This window comes from Lampris incognitus, chromosome 10, assembly GCF_029633865.1.
Source record: "Lampris incognitus isolate fLamInc1 chromosome 10, fLamInc1.hap2, whole genome shotgun sequence".
Classification (NCBI taxonomy): Eukaryota; Metazoa; Chordata; class Actinopteri; order Lampriformes; family Lampridae; genus Lampris; species Lampris incognitus.
The window spans coordinates 21786607-21799106 of NC_079220.1; the positions used below are offsets into that span (position 1 = coordinate 21786607).

A 12500-nucleotide genomic window follows, 5' to 3' on the forward strand; every position below is an offset into this window, starting at 1 on the left:
GTTGACAGTTTTTCTGCTGCTGCAGAGATTCATATTGCACTCAGCGATCATTAAAGTTTCGATTTTTAGTGCAGCAAAATGAAATTTATTCTATTCTGAACATATCCAAACTAATCTGATTTAATCAAAACTGGATGTATACAGAAAGTTAAGTGCATATTTGCACTGTGTCTGACCTGCAAGATGACGCAAGAAATTGTGGTCTAACCAAGGTGAACTGGATTTATATTTCCTAAAATTTTATCAAAGGGGTGCCAGCGGGAAGCAGGCTAAATCACCCCCCATCCAAGAGGCTGGATAAGGATGCTTGCGTAGATGGATGATGAACCAGTTTAGTTTTTAATGCCATATACAGAGTTTGAGTTTGTCTCTTTGGCCGTCCTCTTCGTGCCAGACAACAGGCATTGTGAGGCCACTGGGCGTAAGCCCTTACGTAAGGGGGTAGGTAGGGTGAGAGGAGGAGGAGGGGAGGCATTTTTTCCCCCATATTATATAATGACTGAGATACATACTGGCACCTTCTTTCATTTCCCTTTAATTGCATGCATCAGGGCAGTTTTTGCTGACTTTAACCCCTACCCTGGATCTAATCCCCCGGCCCTAAATATAACCTTTCACCAAATGAGGGTTGGAAAATGGTCTGCCCAAGTCACCACTTTTACAGGTGTCCAGTTCTTGAGGGACCATTGGGACCAAGTTTTGTCACGAGGTTTGTGAAATAGGAAATTACTTAAGTGATCGATAGAAGACACTCGCATGCATACTGTGCAAGCACGCAGACACACAAAGAACTTCTGAACTTATGTAGATCAATTCATGAAACAAAATAAAACACACACACACACACACACACACACACACACACACACACACACACACACACACACACACACACACACACACACACACACACACACACAAACACACTCTTTCATACAGAAAGGACTGAGGAGGCGTTATTGTCGTCAGAGGCTTTATTTAGGTGTGTCCTGTAGAGGGTGACTACAGTGGAAGCAGAGGCCTGAAGAGAAGAGAGGAGGTGACCCAACATGTAATCTTTAATCCACCAAAATCTATCAAGAGCTGCTCTTTTCTCAACCCCAACAAATCTAGGTGGAAAAAAAACAAAAACAAAACTCTCCAATTCTTGACTGCTATGTATCACATGCGCCGAGCCTTACCCTCCTCGGTCTGTCATGGTTGCATTTCAAATCTGCACAGAGGTCTGAGTGGAAGCTCCTAAACGTATTTTCTAATTCTTTATCAAAGACATGTCTTAAACCTAAGCCTTATTGGACTGACTGCTTAAATGGGACTAGAATTCATGATCATTATCATTCATTCATTATCTCCTCTCCAGCTCCTCTGGACCGGATGTCACATCAACAAAGTACGCCTTTCTTTGACGCAGGACTGTAACCAAATTTGTCACCTTATTTGATAAATTGGTGTTCAAGACAACTGGGAACAGGGAAGTGCTTCAAACGCAGGAGGGACAGCGCCGTCGCAAGAGGCTCTGCCGGGGTCAAGGGTGGATTACAAAGCCCATGCTGTAGTCATGTCACATAACTATACCCTCCTCACTTTTCCTCCTCATGCGGGACTCAAACATAACGGATCCTGGTTTTCAGGTATATTAACTGTATCATGGCTGCTAGACCCCCCACCCCCACCCCAGGCCTCTGCTTCAATCCCTATGCCCGTGCAACACCATCACATCCGACTTGCAGGGAAATGAGGACTTATCAATGTAAACCACTTCTGTACAAAAAAAGAAATGTAAGCCAAACAGTCCCGACCTTTAGATAGAAAACAATGAAACGCAACGATAAAACAACAGAAGAGGAGATCTAACTGTACAATTCATACACGTGTCATCATTATTGTCGTGGTTATCAAACTCAGGGACAGTGGCGCAACCTTTTCCTTCTGTCTCTTTGTCTGTTTGGGTCGCATTACTGTACACTTGTCTTGCCTTTATATTAAAAAAAAAATCAAATAGTTTCTCCTTGAGTTAAATGTGCCTTCTTGTAGTTCATACTTAAAATAGAGTCTCCATATTATCTTCTATTTACAGGGTAGCAGTATATACAGTTTTTTTCTGCATTATCATACAGGCAACGCAGTGGACGACCCGACCCAAGGGGCCGTCCGTCACCCAGGAAGTGGTCCTGAGAGAGCTGCAGACAGACTAGTGATGATGTCATCTTCACTGGGCTACGTCTCAATATTTAACCCACTGCCGTGCAATGTCTCTATCTTGATAAGTGGTTTAATCAAGTGCAAAGTCCTGAAATCGCTTTCTTATAATGGGGATTACCAGTAAAGTCAAATAGTTTCATGTTTTTCCTCACAGCAGTTGACCTTGTTTCTAGAAGTCTCTTCAAACAAGTGACAGTAACATGCATTACCTTGGAACTAGTTGAATGACACGCCTTGCTTGGGGAAAAAAAATGAAAATTCAAGTGAAAAAAAAGAAGCCATTCTGAAACGGCTAACAGCAGGTCGTTTTGTTAATGATTTAGAGAGAAACGAGATTTCAGAACTCCATTAAATCACGTTAAGATAGAGAACATTTTGCAGTTTGTTTCCCGTCCAGGAACAAGTCCCTGACCCCTTACAGATACGCATCATACGTTTTCCAATAACTATGGATCTGGGCTGCTCAGGTGTCCCGCATGGAACAAAAATGTTGGAGTTGGACTTCTTTTTACGGTCCCCGTCCTTTTGTCCTTTCTGGCGGAAGACTCAGGGAAGGGAGGTACCCTTCACAGGTTGAAACTAACATCAGCTCTTAAAGGCTCAATGTGTAATATTTCAGGTGTCCTGAAGCTAACAGGACTAGCAAATGTGAGCAGACATTATTGAATGGTCATGCAGGGTTCCCCTTCTATATATATGAAATCATTTCCCATTTTGCTTGGATAAACATGACAATGAATGGTCTCGAAATGGACGATGTAACTTTCAGCTGGTCACTGAACATAACCCCAAACTTCAAGCACAGATGTGCAATCTCAGCAGGTCAAAATGTGATTTTATGGCGTAATCTTAAAATGTTTCAAGACCTCAATAATATTTCCAGGATGTCAGCTCAATTTGATCATTTTCCAGGTGTTTTCAATGGCTGGAAAACTAGTCTATATAACGCCTGGGTTTTCCAGGATGTGTGGTAACGGGTAACCATGTCCTTACAGAAACAAAATAAACGGCTCTCCTGTTTCTCACATTTCTGGCTAAGTTGTTTTTATTGTCATTTGGTGTCCTGCCCATCTAAAGACTCCAGTCCTCAGTTAGCCATGCAGCAGTATCTACCGAGGGCATTTGAAAATGCCAGGTTTCTGTAAATGCGCTTTAAATTTACTACTTTATTATTTATTGAATGTTATTCTCACTTGCTTTGATTCATTATTGTTACTCACATTGCTGAAAGATAGAATCGGGATTTATGTAAGATTACACATAGCACCTTTAATAACACAGGGTTGCAGAAATTAACTCTTTCTTTAAGAAATAGAAGCTAACTTAAGTCAAGTTAACTTAAGTGGACTAGATGCTCAAAGTGTTTGATACTGATCATGGGATTCAGGTGGGGATCCTGGTCCAAAGTCCAAAGTGGATCAGGTCTAGTGTTTCAGTAGCAATTCATTAATCTCATGGCTATGGATTGGGCAATGGGGTATAAAAGAGTTTTAAACTCGCCTACAGGATGTTGACGGGACTTTTTGGTGGGTGTGTGAGAAGCAGGGTGACTGGGGTCAGGGCTCTTCTCTGGACAGGATCAGTCAAACCCACCTTTCAGAGCCTCGATGCAATGGTACAGATAGTGAATGGCTTAGTTTCAGTGCCAACCAGACCAGAGTCCCGGGGCAATTTCAACCCTATCCAACACTTCAGACCCATTCGAATACTTTTGTTTTCAAAGACTGATTGAATGGGCCAGGAACAATCTGGTGTCTCGAAGAGCTCGGCTCCAAAATGAATGTACACTGCATGAAAACGTGATCTGCTCTTGGAAAATAACTACACAGGTTAAAAGAGCTTTACAGCACTTTTTGAAGCATACCAACATGAGCTGTTAATTGAGAAAGTGATGCTTTTTACAGACTGGATCATCATTATTTTAGAAATATCAATTAAATAAGGGACTTCTGGTATTTTATTAAAATGGACGTTGAGCGTTTTGAAACAGAACTCTTCAGCCGTCGTTTGGCCCAGAGGTGCTCGGTTTCCTCGCTCTGACATGTCCCTCACCACAGGCAACCGCAAAACTCTGGAAGTGAAAGAACTAAATCTTATAACCATGACAGCTGAACCCAGATCTGGTGGCAACTGCTCGAATAAAATAAGACTCGGTCTTTAAAATTCTACCGCAATAACAATAATGACTGAACTGTGATCTACTGTACAACACACAGTACCAATCCATCTAAAAACACAACTGGACTCAACTGAACTGAACTCTATTGAAAATCTAATATAATAGCATTATAGTAAACAAAACCTCTCTGTCTCACTCTCTCTCTCTCTCTGTCTCTCTCTGTCTCTCTTTGTTTACACCCTCATGTATCTAGCCCTGAGGTTAGGCAAAAGTGCTTTGTTGATGCAAATAGGTTGGCCGACCATAGCTGTACACGTTCCTCCTGATTATGGCTGATCTTTTAAGGAGCCCGTTGGGGGCCAGTGCTGGGCCAGACCTAGTAGATCTGTCAACCACTGCTTCAACCAATTGCAGGAGAGCTCTGCGATGTGTGTAGTAAATTCCTAGCTGTCGACCCCAGGATAAACTGATCAAACTCGTCTTGATAGCCGATTGGTTAACTGAGTCATGCAGGGTGGAATGCCAAGAGTTTCCTCTTTTCCCAGCGTTTGCCTCTTTTGAACCCAGCGCCAATTGGCCTGACAACACTTTTGGATTTGTTTTCATGTCTCTGTTATAATACCAGATGCCACGTTGGCATAAACACAGCTTGCTGGCCGTCATTTGATTATCAGTTTAATTAGATTCACGTTTACATTTTTTCCCTCCGAATCGAGAAATCTGGGCCTAATCTAGCAGCTCATTAGATGAAGCAGTCTTCTTGTACAATCATACAAGGCCGAACGTGACATTTTTAAACAAGCGGTAGGTAACATGGTGTTCCTCGACACCACAGCTATCCAGAGCCACTGCATGGGATATTCGGGATACGCAAACGTCTTAGAGTGACTCCAGACTGATACGGCGCTGTAGCATCATAATCAGCAATCACAGTAAGAAAAACACATTTCCTCCTGTTTACAAGCAGTAGAAAGCCAGCATCTACGCAGACAGACCCAGATCCAGGGTGTAGTTCAAGTCCATTGTTAATATTATCTTCCACTGCATATCATCCATCGCTGTCTTGACATATGTCTGGTACATTGTTAGTCCACACGTGCAACGTGTCCGGAGTCCTGTTTTTTTCTGCATCAAGTGTCCAGCTCTGCAGGGCAAGCAGTGGACTGTGTGTCATTTAAGGTCATGTTTTCTAGTCACTGGCTTAATATTTGTTGGATGTGAAACCTGAATCCAAGTCATTACTCGTGACCTTCAGAACTCAAAAGCAGCTTTGCTTCAAGAGGAAGAGTAAATCCACTATATTGTCAGCTGAGCATCTGTTGCTGCTGTCTTAAACTGTGGGTTAGGTCAGATGTTCATTGTTCACCCAACAATGTAAGACAGCGTGGTTATTCAGAAGACTCACCGTTATGTCCACTGCTGTCCCAATCGCTTGTGTAAACTCTGGGTTAGTTTTTTTTTTTTTTTTTGGCCCACTTATTCCTCAGAAACCCAATGTAGATGCAGATGTAGTCAGAGATCAGCAACACTATCCATTAGTGCCTCTGCCATCACCGTCTGTAAGCTCTGGAGATGTAATAATGTCCATCATTGATTTGAAGCCAGGGTACAAAACTCTGCTATCCGTCACTGTTGTAAATCAGAATATCTACTGCTGATAAAGAGCCTAATAGTATACAAATATTAAATCCAAGTACTTCTTGATTCAAACAATAAATTCCTGGTGTCGCGTGAACAAGGGCCTGTGTTATGGATGCTGATCAAGGTTGAGATAGCGTTGTATAAACAATCCTCTCTCAACTTTCCACTTCACACAACAGGTTCCTGTTACTGTGTGCAGGCCATAAATCACTGATATAATTCAGGGTTTGTGTGTCACTGATAGTTAACACTGTGTGACAATAGATACAAGAGCTGGTTGTCCACAGGTGTCACTTGGTAGTCCTCTCAGTCAGGTTGCCTTTTAGCACATGCTAGAGATCCTCACTCACTGTCTCCTGGATCAACACGTTGGCCATTTGCTGGCAACAGACACGGAGATGGATGGCTTGTAAAGGGGCCAAGGGAGGCAGATGATAGCCATATGGTCATATTGTTCTGGTTCAACTGGTCAAACTTTCACCGACAGAGGGGGAGCAGGAGGAGGGCAGGGCATTCTGTTCATCTGATGCATTCATTTATGGAAAAAATAAAAAACCCTGATAACTGTTAAAAAACAGACTGATATCTCAAACTTGTGATATTTCTAGTTGCATTTTTCCTTATAGAAATTTGACAACCCGCTCTGTTTGTTGTCAGAGGGATGCTCCTCACCTGATCCAAAGGTTCCCGAACAGTCTGTGCCTCCATGGCCTCAAGCCGCAGAACATCAGATGTCAGGTTCTGAAAGGCTCCAGAATTCTCACTGCCACCCAGCCAGGGTGCAGGAGAACACCAGACTTTGGTTCCAGAACGCCGATGGCAATGTTCCAGAGTTTTCCAGAACATTCCAGTCTGAGCGACAGACACGTTCTGCCACATCATGGAGGCGGTGATTTCCAACTTAAAACTGACCATCCCTTCCGAAAGGTAACATTTTCCAAAGGCTCCGAAGGGTCGACCACCCATCTCAAGAATCTTCTAAAAAAAAACTCTGGACAGACAAACACGGTGATGCGGTGGCCTTTCAAGTCCAACAGGAAACCAAAAGACTTTGGTTACAGCCCTGGTTGTCTGTTTGGGGAATTAGTCATGTTTTCTGGCAGATAGACATGCAGAGAGACTGGCGGTGCTTAGACTGGGAAGGTCCTGGTAGATAAGTAGTGAGAGGAGTGGGGGAAAGAGGTAAAAAAAAAAACATCCAAAAAATGAATGACCAGAACGTGAGGAGAGAGGTGTGGAGAAGGAAGCTGAGGAGAGAAGGCAGAGAACAGCTCTTTGCTCTCTCTCTCTCTCTCTTCTTGGGGTAGAGTTTATAGATGGAGGAGAGGAATCTGGAAGGTTAGCATTTCCATGTGACGCCTCTTCTTTTTCTCCTTCTCTCTCACTCTATCTTTGTCTAATTGTCTTTGGACAAGAGTTTGCACCACAGGTTGAAGAGGAAACTCTTCTTGTCTCTTTCTTCTTCTCTTCCTCTCTTACCACTCCCAACAGCCTTCGATACCCCACTCATCTCTTCCACCTCTTCCCAACCCCCCCCCCTCTCTACATGTCTTTGGGCTCCAGCTTGCAAGACATATCAAACAGAAGGTTCTGGTTGTCAATCACCTGCAGCTGGCGAACGTAGGCCTTGGTCTGGAGGTGGGAGGGGGACGGCTCTGCATCCAAGACTATTGGGAGAAACAGGCACAGGCAAAGAGCAGTATAGACAGATAGAGAGCATGGGAGAAATCAATAGCGTGGGGATAGTGAAGGAGAAAGAAATAGAGAAAGAAATTGGAATACACACAGACAGATGAAAGATGAGGCAGAAAAGTGGAAAGAATGAAGGCAGGATGGAAAAGGAAGATAATGAGGATTAGTGAAACAGAGAGAGGAGGGAGAAAATATATATTTTTAGAACCTTTTTCAAACCTGTAACATATACATCCATATCAACAATGTCGCGAGAACCCAATGCAGTGTCACAATGTCACCACTAGATGGAGACAGAACAAGCATCTTATTCGTAGTGCGTGCGTGCGTGCGTGCGTGCGCGCGCGCGCATGTGTGTGCGTGCGCGCGCGCGCGTGTGTGTGTCGCTTCAGGATCAGCAAAGATAGTGGCCCTCCTTCCTTTAGACAAGAATGGAGACACACGTACACACGCTTGTGAAAACTGGAAGTCACAACTTAGAAATATAAACGTAGTGAACAAATTATTGACACAAACACACCCCCAGCCAAACACACACAAAACATGCAAAGAAAACAAGATTGTCTAAAAAAGCTTCAGAGCTGAGCAAAACACACTAACATAGCGTGCTAGGAAAGGTAAGAGTAATAACATTACATATCATTGGCATGCTAGCTAACTGGTGTGCGTGGATAGGAGTAAGGGAGCGGGAGTGTGTGTGTGTGTGTGTGTGTGTGTGTGTGTGTGTGTGTGTGTGTGTGTGTTCAGCCCTTAGGCCTGTGCTGTACTAACAAAGAGGAGAGGCAGGGTGTAACCCCTTTAGATAGACCCAGACAGGTGTGTGTGTGTGTGTGTGTGTGTGTGTGTGTGTGTGTGTGTGTGTGTGTGTGTGTGTGTGTGTGTGTGTGTGTGTGTATGTGTGTGTGTCCGTCCACTTTTGTGTCCGTGACAGGTAGAAAGGAAGAGCATATGTGAAAACGACTGTACATGCCTGCATGATTAGATGATGTGTTTGTATTCATACAAGCATTCATGCATGGCATGTCTGTGTGTGAGAGAGACAGACAGCGGGAGCGTTATAGAGAGAGAGAGAGAGAGAGAGAGAGAGAGAGAGAGAGAGAGAGAGAGAGAGAGAGAGAGAGAGAGAGAGAGAGAGAGAGAGAGAGAGAGAGAGAGAGAGAGAGCATCTGCCAACATGACTGTGTTTTCTTTGACTGCTGAGTGGGTAAGACTGTGTGTCTGGGTGAATGAGTGAAAGCAAGTGAGTGTGGGGGAACATGCCTGTTAAGGCATGCCAACGTTATTTCATTTTGGAGGCTTTTGTGAATGTGTGTGTGTGTGTGTATTAGCCTATTTGCGTATTTGCATGCGTGTTTATGCATGTGTGTGTATGTGCACATGTGTGTGTGGGATGTGTGTGGATGAGTTACCTAGCTGAGTGCTCCTGTATCGTCGTATTGTCCGGACCATCTCTGCTACTTTATGCTGCAAAGTGAGAAAAAGAGAGCGAGAAAAAGAGAGAGCGAGAGACAGAGAGAACGAGAGACAGAGAGAGAAAGAGGGGGTGGGGGAGAAGAGAGATTTAAATTTTTTTTTTAAATACAACCATATTCAGCAGCATGGTGGTGCAGTGGTTAGCCCGGTCGCCTCACAGCAAGAAGGTCCTGGGTTCAAGCCCCAGGGTCATCCAACCTTGGTGGGTCATCCCGGGTCGTCCTCTGTGTGGATTTTGCATGTTCTCCCCGTGTCTGTGTGGGTTTCCTCTGGGTGCTCCGGTTCCCTCCCACAGTCCAAAGTCATGTAGGTCAGGTGAATCGGCCATACTAAATTGTCCCTAGGTATGTGTGTGTGTGTGTGTGTATGTGTGGGCCCTGTGATTTGCCTGGCGGCCTGTCCAGGGTGTCTCCCCGCCTGCTGCCCAATGACTGCTTGGGATAGGCTCCAGCATCCCTGTGACCCTAAGAGCAGGATAAGCGGTGCAGATAATGGATGGATGGATGGACAACCATATTCAAAACACAAGCAAATAAATAGACACTGAAAAATAAATAAATCACATCAATTCTCCAGAAAAAAAACAAGCTGGTTGTCTTTTACCGAGCACAACACATGCCCATGAGCCCAGATAACACTGAATTGCTCGATATCTTTAATTTCTCTGTAATAATTAAAATCAATCATCATCCTGGCTTTCACCATTCTAGTAAACAGCAATTTTACATCAAGGTCTACTGAGCTGTCGATCTTCCTCTTCCTGCTTACATAAATGGCCATTTTTGCTTGTTCCAAGTTAAAGTTCATTAGCTGACATTTTTCTTTGACATTTTGTTTATATGTAAACCCCAGAATGAACATGTGCTTGGGGAAAACCTCCCCTACCTTACTGAAAAAACTCTCCAATAACATGAACAGTGGTACCAAGCGCACACACTCCAGGTAACAGTGGAAAACAGTTTCTTTGTAAGAACAAAAAAGACATTTATCACTCACACCTTGACTAATAACGGAAAGAAAAGCATTAACTGCTACTATCCATCCATCCATTATCCAAACCACTTATCCTAATCTCAGGGTCGCGGGGATGCTGGAGAGCCTATCCGAGCAGTCATTCGGCGGCAGGCGGGGAGACACCCTGGACAGGCCACCAGGCCATCACAGGGCTAACTGCTACTATCCCATGTGCAATTCTCCACTGTAAGTCAGCAACCTTCTTTGTTAATGGTGGTTTGTATAAACCCCTCCAAGCAAGTTTGCCATCATCTCCCAAGCCCAGATGACGTCAACACGATTGTGTAGTTTACCCTTGTTTAGACAGTTAACCATCATTTCATATAGTAATTTGCCTTTTACCTCTTCCAAATTTAGAAAAGTACTATTTTTTTCTCATCTAAAAAAGAATCTGAACAGTCATCAAAACTGGGACGAATACTTAAACAAGGAAAAGGATCATCTGTTCAGGTTCTTTTTATAGATGTTCCTGATCCTGATTCCTGATCCTGATCTGCATTAGGCACGATCAAACCATTGCTGTATTCATGTAACAGGAGGGATTCATGTCCCATCAGACAGCGTTTCCAGTGTTCAAGCAGCTTGTTGATGATCCTCACAGAACACACTCCCAGACCAGCCGCTAGAGCAGCTGCATTGTCCAAGTCAGGTCCAGCAGTGTTCACCACCGATCCACGGGTTAGAATACCTGCTCTGCAAAACACTTCAGTGACTGCTGATCCTGCCCAGCAGGGGGTGTCCAGACATCCTCCATGCACCACAGGCTCCCTCAACAACCAGCATAAGGAGTCACTTTGCACTTTGCTCTCTTTCACTATCATTTTCCACACTGTGAAAACCCCACGGTAGAAAGGTGGCAAGGGTTTGGAACTTCAGAGTCTTTAGATCCATGAGGAAGAGTGAGTCATGCAGTCCCAAACCACCAAACTTCTGCAAAACTGTGCGTGCCAGGGGCCGCCCGGGTAGCGGCGGTCTATTCCGTTGCCTACCAACACGGGGATCGCCGGTTCAAATCCCCGTGTTACCTCCGGCTTGGTCGGTCATCCCTGCAGACACAATTGGCTGGGTCTGCGGGTGGGAAGCCGGATTTGCCTGTTTCCTGGTTGCTCCTGGGGGGAATAGCATGATCCTCCCACACGGTACGTGCCCCTGATGAAACTCCTCACTGTCAGGTGAAAAGAAGCAGCTGGCGACTCCACGTGTATCGGAGGAGGCATCAGATCCCCCGGCACAAACAGAGCAATATAGTGTATGCTGTTAAGTGCCAGGAGGATTGCTGTGACTTGTACACTGGCAAAACGAAACAGAGGCTGGCCAAGAAGATGGCCCAACACAGGAGAGCTAATGCGTCAGCCCAGCGCTGCGCAGTCTACACCCATCTACAGGCCAGTGGCCACTCTTTCTTTCAAGGATGAGGATGTGCACATTCTTGATAGGGAGGAACGATGGTTTGAACGGGCAGTCAAAGAGGCCATCTATGTTAAGAGGGAACGACCATCTCTGTACTGAGGGGGATGGCCCAAGAGTACACCTGTCACCATCTTACAATGCTGTAATCGCAAACATTCCCAAATCCTCTGTGAATAGTACACATAGCCATTGTAACTCTAGTTAAGGGTCACACCCATATTTGCATATGAAACTGATCGTTGTCATTATGCCACTGTATTGTTTATAAGGCTGGGGAGACCTGCAGTCAGTTTAGACTGAAGAGATCACTTAGATGAGTGATGAAAAGTCCCTCCATCCAGTATCCAAGCCACTTATCCGAATTCAGGTCGTGGGATGCTGGAGCCTATGCCAGGCAGTCATTGGGCGGCAGGCGGGGAGACACCCTGGACAGGCCGCCAGGCCATCACAGGGCCCACACACACACACATTCACACCTACGGACAATTTGGTATGGCCGATTCACCTGACCCACATGTCTTTGGACTATGGGAGGAAACCGGAGCCCCCGGAGGAAACCCACGCAGACACGAGGAGAACATGCAAACTCCACACAGAGGACGACCCTTGCAGCTGGGGGTCCTGGGTTCGATACCTAGGGTTGTCCAACCTTGGGGGGCTGATGAAACTATTCTCTCTCAGTAAACGTGTCCAGATAAACTGATTCACCTGATCTGAGCCGTACCATTTCAGGGAAGTTTAGGAATGAAGGGATGAAAAGAGTGATGCTGATGAGGTTCCCAAAAGAATGCAGAGACGCTTTGGACACATTGTGAGTCATTATAAATAAGGAAACCTGACTCCAATGAATGATCCAGTGGACGATGAGCCTACCAACGGACGATTCAGTCATTTGTACTCACCATCTTCTCAAAGTTCACCAGCTCCCCGTGAAACGTCTTGCAGCTCT

General features: G+C 44.8%; 1 protein-coding gene across 1 annotated transcript in view; it reads right to left on the reverse strand.

Moving 5' to 3' along the window:
- Positions 1–7504: 7504 nt before the first annotated feature.
- Positions 7505–12500, reverse strand: part of rapgefl1 (Rap guanine nucleotide exchange factor (GEF)-like 1) — a 67208-nt gene continuing 62212 nt past the window's right edge. Inside the window, exons 15-17 of the mRNA XM_056288547.1 lie at positions 12454–12500; positions 9064–9118; positions 7505–7629 (exon numbers count right to left, since the gene is read on the reverse strand). The exon at positions 12454–12500 is cut by the window's right edge and continues 18 nt beyond it. Coding sequence (XP_056144522.1) covers positions 7505–7629; positions 9064–9118; positions 12454–12500 — 227 coding nt within the window. The remainder of the gene's footprint in view (positions 7630–9063; positions 9119–12453) is intronic.